At 44.9% G+C, this 9148-nt stretch overlaps 1 protein-coding gene across 1 annotated transcript; it reads left to right on the forward strand.

The window, feature by feature from the left end:
• Nucleotides 1-1802: 1802 nt before the first annotated feature.
• On the forward strand, nucleotides 1803-8481 carry LOC139250472 (reduced folate transporter-like; the record flags this gene model as incomplete). The annotated part of the gene is made up of 3 exons (XM_070872874.1): nucleotides 1803-2399; nucleotides 5639-5809; nucleotides 8289-8481. Coding segments are annotated over exons 1-3 (926 nt in total), but the record flags the coding sequence as incomplete, so codon positions are not given.
• Nucleotides 8482-9148: the final 667 nt, after the last annotated feature.

Genomic DNA, 9148 nt, shown 5'->3' on the forward strand with positions numbered 1-9148 from the left:
TCTGTCCGGTTTTATTCTCATTCTTGTTTCTCGTAGTGGTTTGTTACAACTGAGTGGCTTTCTAGACAATTTCAGAGGGCAGTTAAGAGTCAACCACATCGCTGTGGTCTGGAGTCACATGTAGGCCAGGCCAGGTAAGGATGGCAGATTTTCTTCCCTAAAGGACATTAGTGAACCAGACAGGTTTTTACGACAATCCAGTAGTTTTATGGTCACCACACTGATCAACATTACCAATTCCAGATTTAATTAATTAATTGCATTTAAATTCCCCAGCTGGCATGGTGGGTTTTGAACTCGCATCTCTGGATCCAGGTCTCTGAATTATTAGTCCAGTAACTCAACCACTATGCTGTTATTTTGGATGAGCTGCAATTCCATCCAGTTAAATCATCATCATTGACAGTCCCTTGAAATCGAGGAAGGCTTGCTTCCACTTTAAAAGTGAGTTCTCAGGTGACTATACAATCCAATACAGAAATTACAGTCTCTGTCAAAGGTGGGACAGACAGTGGTTGAAGGAAAGGGTGGGTGGGACTGGTTTGCCGCATGCTCCTTCCGCTGCCTGCGCTTGTTTTCTGCCTGCTCTCGGCGATGAGACGCGAGGTGCTCAGCGCCCTCCCCGATGCTCCTCATCCACTTAGGGTGGTCTTTGGCCAGGGACTCCCAGGTGTCGGTGGGGATGTTGCATTTTTATCAAGGAGGCTTTGAGGGCACCCTTGAAACGTTTCCTCTGCCCACCTGGGGCTCGTTTGCCATGAAGGAGTTCTGAGTAGACTTTGGGAGTCTTGTGTCAGGCATACGAACAATGTGGCCTGCCCAACGGAGCTGGTCGAGTGTGGTTATTGTGAAGACTGAAGCCATTGTATTTAGCCCATGCCACAAACTCTGTAATCCCACCTCTAATTCCATCCTACATCTATATTGGCTCCTGGTCCAGCAATGCCTCCAATTAAAATTCTCATTCTGATGAGTAAAGCCCTCCATGGCCTCGCCCCTCCCCATCTCTGTAACCCTACAACCCCTCTCCTGATCTCCTCTGCCTCCTGCCGTTTGTGCATTCCCCCTTCCCATTTCTTTGTCCTACCATTGGCGACCGTGCTTTCAGCCGTCTAGCCCTAAGCTCTGTAATTCTCTCCCTAAAAACTCTCCACCTCTTCTCCTTTAACACCCTACGTAAAACCCTCCTCCTTTTACAAAATTTTCGGTCTCCCGGCCTAATAGTTCCTTCTATGATGCGGCACCCGCTGTTTAATTGGAATATTCATCAGTAATGAGCAATGGTTTAGGGAAGTGCGTTCACACATGCATCAATAGACTGGTTTAATCTTCACAGCTGCTAAAAGACAGAGTACGTAAGTGCAAAGAGTGAAACTGATTATAGACACATAAACACGTAGATAGTCTGTTAATTTTGAGAAAGCTGCAGAAACTGGCATATATAGAATTGAAAATTCTCTTCCTTGTTTTCAAATCCCTTCACGGCCTCGCTCCTCCCCATCTCTGTAATCTCCTCCAGTCCTACAACCCTCTGAGATCTCTGCGTTCCGCCAATTCTGGCCTCTTGCGCATCCCCGATTTCCTTTACACAACCATTGGCGGCCGTACCTTCAACTGCCTGGGCCCTAATTCACCTCCCTAAACCTCTCGCCCTCTCTACCGCTCTCCCATCCTTAAAACCTCTCCAGTGAAAAGCCTTGGGAACTTTTTACTACGTTAAAGGTGCTATATAAATGCAAGTTGTCATTGAGAACTGTTCTAAATCCCTTTTTTCTTTTTCTGGTGTTCCTTTCTCTAGGTCACTAATGAGATCACGCCAGTCCTGTCGTACGCATACATGTCAGTGCTGGTCCCCATCTTCTTGCTGACTGACTACCTCCGTTACAAGCCGGTCCTCATCCTGCAGAGTCTCAGCCATGTTGCCATCTGGCTGATGTTGCTCTTTGGAACCACCGTGCTGCAGATGCAATTCATGGAGTTCTTCTACGGAATCACCATGGCCGCCCGGGTGGCCTACTCTTCCTACATCTTCACGCTGGTCAGCCCCCAGTCATACCAGAAGGTGGCCAGCTACTCCCGGTCCTCGGTTCTAATGGGGGTCTTTGTCAGCTCGGTGCTGGGGCAGCTCTTCGTCACTCTGGGGGACGTGCCCTTCTACACCTTGAATTATGTCTCCCTAGGGTTCGTCACGTTTGCCTTCACCTTGACCCTTTTCCTCAAGAGGCCCAAACGGACCATGTTCTTCAACAGGCGGGCTCTGGAAGCCAATGGCGCCATCCAGTCTGAGGCAGATGTCACACACGCCACCTCTGTCACGCTGGTGAATGAGAAGCCGAAGGCTCTTCGGGGATGGCACTGGCGGGAAACCGCACTGGTGAAAATGATCCTGGAGCTCAAAAGTTAGTGGACGCCCCTTTTTTATGTTCAATCTTCTTCGCCTCTGAGTCAGCAGATTGTGGGTTGGAGTCCCACTCTAGAGAACATAATCTAATCTGGTTTTCCCACTGCAGTACTGAGGGAGTTCTGCACTGTCGAAGATGCCGTCTTTTGGATGGGACGTTAAACGGAGGCCCCGTCTGCCCTCACAAGGTGGCCGTAAAAGATCCCAAGGGATTATTTCAAAGAAGAGCAGAGTTCTTTCAAGTGTCCTGTCCAATATTTATCCTTCAATCTGGGGTACTGCATACAGTTTTGGTTTCCTTATTTAAGGAAGGATATATTTGCACTGGAGGCAGTTCAGAGAAGTTTTACGAGGCTGATTCCTGAAATGAAGGGGTTGTCATATGAAGAAAGGTTGAGTAGGTTGGGCCTATTTTGGAGTTTAGAAGACTTGGGTGATCTTATTGAAACGTATAAGATGCTGAGGGGGCTTGACAGGGTAGATAGAGAGAGGATGTTTCCCCTCGTGGGAGAATCTAGGACTCAGGAGCATAGTTTCAGAATAAGGGGTCGCCCATTTAAAACGGAAATGAGTTTCTTCTCTCTGAGGGTCATGAATCTTTGGAGTTCTCTATCTCAGAAAGCTGTGGAGGCTGGGTCATTGAATGTATTTAAGGTGGAGATAGACAGATTTTAGATAGATAAGGAAATCGAGGGTTATGGGGAGTTGAGGCCAAGATTAGATCAGCCATGATCTTATTGAATGGTGGAGCAGGCTCGAGGAGCCAAATGGCCTACTCCTGCTCCTATTTCTTATGTTCTTATGTCTTATGTTCTTATGTTAATCAACGACACTAAAAAACAGATTATCTGGTCATTATCACATTTTTGTTTGAGGGAGCTTGCTGTGTGCAAATTGGCTGCCACGTTTCCTATATCACAACAGTGACTACACACCAAAAGTACTTCATTGGCTGTAAAGCACTTGGGAATGTACTGAGGTCATGAAAGATGCTCTACAAATACAAGTTTGTTTTTTTTCTTACATTGTACGCTCATCACGGTTCTATTGTGAAATGGAAGAGGTTCTTCTTGGAGCAGTGATGATGCCAAGCACTCCCAGGTTAGAGATGGTGCGCGGAAGAATGAGATGCTTTGTCTGCTCCCTTTATCATTGTCATTTTGCGTTTGATTATTGTGCAGTTAATGTCAAGTGTACGGAAAGGGTTTTTTCCCCCATGTTAACTCGTACCCGAACCAGGTTAAATCTGCCTCAGTTTCTCACACTTCAACTTACTCTGTGCCCTCTACTGTACTGTGATAATGGCTAAGAGTACTTTCTCACAGCAGTACATAGGAACATTGGAAAAGGAGCAGGCCATTCAGCCCCTCAAGCCTGCTCTGCCATTCAATTAGATCATGGCTGATCTGTATCTTAACTCCATCTATCCACCTTTGCTCCATATCCCGTGATATCCTTAACTCAATCTCAGTTTTGAAATTTTTAGTTGACTCCCAGCCTCAGCAGCTTTTTGGGAGAGTGAGTTCCAGATTTCCAATACCCCTGACATCACCCCTGAATGGCCTAACTCAAATGTTAAGGTTATGTCCCCTTGTTCTGGACTCTCCCACCAGAGGAAATAGTTTCTCTCTATCAACTCAAATCATCTTAAACACTCAATTCGATCACCCCTTAATCTTCTATACTTGAAGGAATACAAGCTGAGTCTATGCAACCTGTCCTCATAATTTACCCTTTTATCCCCAATATTATTCTGGTGAATCTGTGCTGCACCCCCTTTAAAGCCAATATATCCTTTCTGAGGTGTTATGTATTATTTTCAACTGTTGTGAACTGCACCATCTGATCTGGTTTCACAGTTGTGCTTTCCCCCTCTTCTCGCTTCCCACTGTCTGTAGCTCACAAATCAACAGCTAAACCCAATAAAGACAATAACAGCTCACTATTCCAATGTGTTCTTTCTCCTCGGTTCCGCCCTACATGGCTCTTCCTTCTCTCCACATCCTCACTGTGTCCAAACCATTGCATCACCTCCAACTCTGAAACCCGTTCTTTCTAGGGTTGTCAACTGTGGTTGGATATATTCCAGGTTTCATCATATGACCTCCAACTGCCCCATGCTCCCACCATTGGTTGCTCTACACGTACATCCTGCTGGCACACCGCTGTCCTCTGCCAATTGGAAAGCGAACAAGTTCTTGGTTACCTGATTGGATGATTCTTAACTGTCCGTCAAGCAGCATTTTTTTTCACCATCTTCAATATTTTCATAACTAATAAACAAGTGTTCAAAGCAAATTAAAAAGAACGCACATTTTTTTAATGTCCCAATGATTTTTCTCCCAAGTTGCTCTCAGATTCTGGAGAATGTTCTGGAGATTCATCTTCAATTTCTGGCGACTTCAGGACAATCCTGGAGGGTTGGCAACCCTGATAGTTTTCCAGGTGGAGCTCCTTACCTCCCTCAGTCTTTCCTTCTTTGTATTGCATGTGATGCTCATGAGCTGCTTGAGATGTGTTAAGAGTTTAGACTAGTGGGAATGATGATATGACCTGGGAGGCTTTTGCCGATTAGCTTTGAGCCCAAGTAGAGCTGCTATACCCTTGATCTCTGCTGCTGCATTCAGCGTGCCAAGGAAGTTATCCAAGTTGGGCTTTTGAAATAACGACTTGCATTTATATAGCGTTTTTCACGACCTTGGGATGCCCCAGCCATTAAAGTATTTTTGAAGTGTAGACATGTTGTAATGTAGGAAACACTGCAGCCAATTTTGTGCACAGAAAGCTCCCACAAACAGCAATGTGATCAGGACCAGATAATCTGTTTTAGTGATGTTGGTTGAGGAATAATTAGTAACCAGGGCTCCACTGCTCTTCTTCAAAATAGTGCTTTGAGAGGGCAGACGGGGCCTCAGTTTAACACTTCATCTGAAAGACAACACAGCACTCCCTCAGTGCTGCACTGGGAGTGTCAGTCTGATTAGGTATCCAAGTTGAACCCATGATGTTCTGACTCAAGAGGCGTGAGTGCTACCAACTGAGCCACTGGCTGATACTAATGTAGTATAAGCAATATGCTTCTGACGAATAGCTATTAACTCATTGATCTATGGAGAGTTTTCTGAAGTAAATCTATAACCTTGAGCGTGATTCTGTGCTCTGTAATTGAGCTATAATTGCACGGCGAGAAGCTGATTCCCCTTCATCCTCACTCCCCGTCTTTGTTTCTCTTTGCAGACACGGTCCGATCGCCACGGTTGAAGTTGTGGTCTCTGTGGTGGGTTTTTAACTCCACTGGCTATTACCTGGTGGTCTACTACGTGCAGATCCTGTGGGACAACATCTCCCCGTCCAGGGAAAACAGGGGCGTCTACAATGGAGGCGTGGATGCGGCCGCAACACTGCTAGGTAAGGGATAAAAAAATTTCATAATGGCAGACTTTCATGGCCACCAGACTCTACTGTTCTAATATAGAATCATAGAGCATGGAAGGAGCCATTCATCCTATCGTGCCGGCTCTTTGAAAGAATCCCATTCCCCTGCTCTTTTCCCATAGCCCTGTAAATTTTTCCTTTCTAAGTATTTATCCAGTTCATTTTGAAAGCTACTACTGAATTTGATTCCACCATCCTTTCAGGCAATGCATTGCAGATCATCATAAGTAGCTGCGTTAAAAAAAAAGGAAAATTCTCCATTTTAAGTATGTATCTAATTCCATTTTGAAAGTTACTATTGAATCTGCTTCCATCAGCATTTGAGGCAGTGCATTCCAGATCTTAACAACTCATTGCATTAAAGGAAAATGTCTCCTCATCTCCCCTCTGGTTCTTTTGTCACTTTTCTTAAATCTGCGTCCTGTGGTTACCGACCCTCCTGTCAGTTTCTCCCTATCAAAATCCCTCATAATTTTGAACACCTCCGTTAAATCCCAGAGGTTGTGATTAATTGTCCAAGGAACATAGCAGAACGACTATTACAGTTCAGGTTGTGTCCCAACCTGCACTGTTGTGGTCATGGCTAGACAGCAGTTTACAGAAGCAGACTGAGTCCCTTATGAATCTAGACCAGCCAGGAATTGGTTAGGGGAGCTCTGGTATAATGCCTAATCTTAAGTTGTGGTCGGTCATTTATTGGGAGAATAGTAGAATCCCCACCATGTTCTGCCATCACCTCAAGGTGGACAATAAAACCTTGCCATACTGATCCATACAGGCTAAACCACTTGGTAAGATTTATTTACAGCCGAAACAATATACAGCTGAACGTGAAAGATCCTATGGCACTATTTTGAGGAAGAGCAGAGGAGTTCTTCCCGGTTTCCTGCCCAATATTCATTCCTCAACCAACATCGCTAAAAACAAGATTATCTGGTCATTATCTCGTTGTGGTTTTGCTGTGCACAAATTGGCTGCCATGTTTCCTACATTAAAAGAGTGACTACACTTAAAAAGTACTTCATTGGCTGTAAAGCGCTTTGGGACATTCAGAGGCAAGTTTTTTTTTCTTTCTTGCTCACCTCCCACTTATTGACTATAGAAATTTTTGGTTATGTAAGCTCGTCCACCACTTCCATTTCCTTGCCATCAAAGTCCACTTTGCTGACAGCAACGAGAGAAAGATCGTGAAATCTTTAACTTTAGGAAATGTTGAAATTTTTCAGAGCTCTACCTCAGGAGTCAAAGAAGCAAGGTTATTTACTCCAAGGTTTGGCTCTGGCTTGTGTTGCAACCCCTAGATTCACATTGGTCGAAATCGGAGAACTTGCCAAAACAATTTGTTTACATCACCTGAGGCTGCCAGTTCAAGCAAGAAATTAGAGTTCGAGAAACCCAATTGTTAGACAAACCCATTCACCCAAACCAAGAATTGACTTAGAACAACATGATCATTACCTGCACTACAGCATAGTCCAATGTTCAGGCAGTCACAAATACCAAGAAACATTGCTGTAAAGTGATGACACTTGTAATCTTGGTTGCCCAGATTTCAGAGCCAGAGATATAAACAGATCCCTCCACACCCCTAAAGCAAATTCATCATGCTGCTGACTTTTGGCATGTAGGATTCACAAAATGTAAGTATGTCAAAGTCTAATAACATTCAGCTTAACCCCATTCTCCCCACACACTTGAATATAAAGACTTCTATTTATATAGCGCCTTTCATATGTTCTAAAGTGCTTTATAGCCAATTAAGTATTTTTCAAGTAGTCACGGTTGTAATGTGAGAAGCAGGGCAGCCAAGTTATTCACAGCAAGATCCCACAAACAGCAATGCGATAAAGACCAGATAATCTGTTGTTATAGCGATGTTGCTTGAGGGACAAATATTGGTCAAGACCCTGGGGAGAACTCCCCTGCTTTTCTTTGAAATAATGCCATAGGATCTTTTACGTCCACCTGAGATGGCAAACGGGACCTCGGTTTAAAGTCTCACCCCAAAGACGTTACCTCTGACAGTGCAGCACTCCCTCAGTACTGCATTGGAGTGTCAGCCTGGATTTTGTGCTGAAGTCCCCGGAGTGGGACTTGAATGTACAACCTTCTGACTCAGAGCCGGGAGTGCTACCATTGAACGACGGCTGACACTACATGTGAACAAGCTACATCAGCAATCTACTGCCTTAATTTTCACTTTTTAGATAGAAATCTCTACATCTACCCTTTCATAACCTTGAAGAATTTTTTCGGGTCTACCCTCGGCTTTCTCTTTTCTAGAGAATAGAGCCCCAGCTTTGAAAATAAAAGCCAAAGATGTTACTGCGAGTGTCACTGGGGTTTTGTAACCGCCCCCCCCCCCCCCAAATCCATTGCTTCTGTCTGATCCTCATACGGGATCTCGTGCTCCCTGAAGTTTTTCAGTTGATTTCCTTCGTCTCGTTGGCAGGTGCCATTGCGTCTTTCTCAGCGGGGCACGTGACGCTGCGCTGGTCGCTGTGGGCGGAGCTGGTGATTTTCATCATCACGGCGTTGCAAGCCGGACTTCTGTTCCTCATGAACACCACCACCAACATCTGGGTCTGCTACGTTGGCTTTGTCCTTTTCCGGAGCAGCCACCAACTCTTGGTTCCCATAGCAATGTGAGTATGCCTTGTGTTTCCTCCCACTGAAAGGGCAGTGGAAGCAGATTCAATAATAACTTTCAAAAGGGAATTGGATAAATACAACAATTTACCGAGCTATGGGGAAAAAGCAGGGGAGTGGGAGTGATGTGCCAGAGGGTCATTGGCATGTCTGGAACTGCTCACTCAAGGCGAGGAAAGACTTAAATGGAAGCACAGAAGGAGGCCATCGTGCCTGTGCCGGAACTTTGAAATAGTTCCACTCCTCTGCTCTTTCCCCATAGTCCTGCAATTTTTTCCTTTCTAAGCATTTATCCAATTCCCTTTTGAAAGCTATGTTTTGAATCTGCTTTCACCACCCTTTCAGGCCGTGCATTCCAAATCATAACAACTCGCTGCATAAAAAAAGAAAAATCCTCCTCCTCTCCCCACTGGTTCTGTTACGTATGTAATAACTCGATAGACTGAATACTGTAAACTAACACAGGTACAAACCTGGCTCTGCTTTATTAGGGCCCAAAGTGATTAATTTACATGATGGCTTGCCTTTTATACCTGGGCCACACACACGTGCATACAGCCCAATGACCTCCGACAGTGGCACCACCTGGTGGCTAGTAATCGCAAGCATACATACATGATGGGTTCATTTGTCAATTAACTTAAATCTGTGTCCTCTGGTTAC

The sequence above is a fragment of the Pristiophorus japonicus genome, unplaced genomic scaffold (assembly GCF_044704955.1).
Source record: "Pristiophorus japonicus isolate sPriJap1 unplaced genomic scaffold, sPriJap1.hap1 HAP1_SCAFFOLD_3816, whole genome shotgun sequence".
In the NCBI taxonomy this organism is placed as follows: Eukaryota; Metazoa; Chordata; class Chondrichthyes; family Pristiophoridae; genus Pristiophorus; species Pristiophorus japonicus.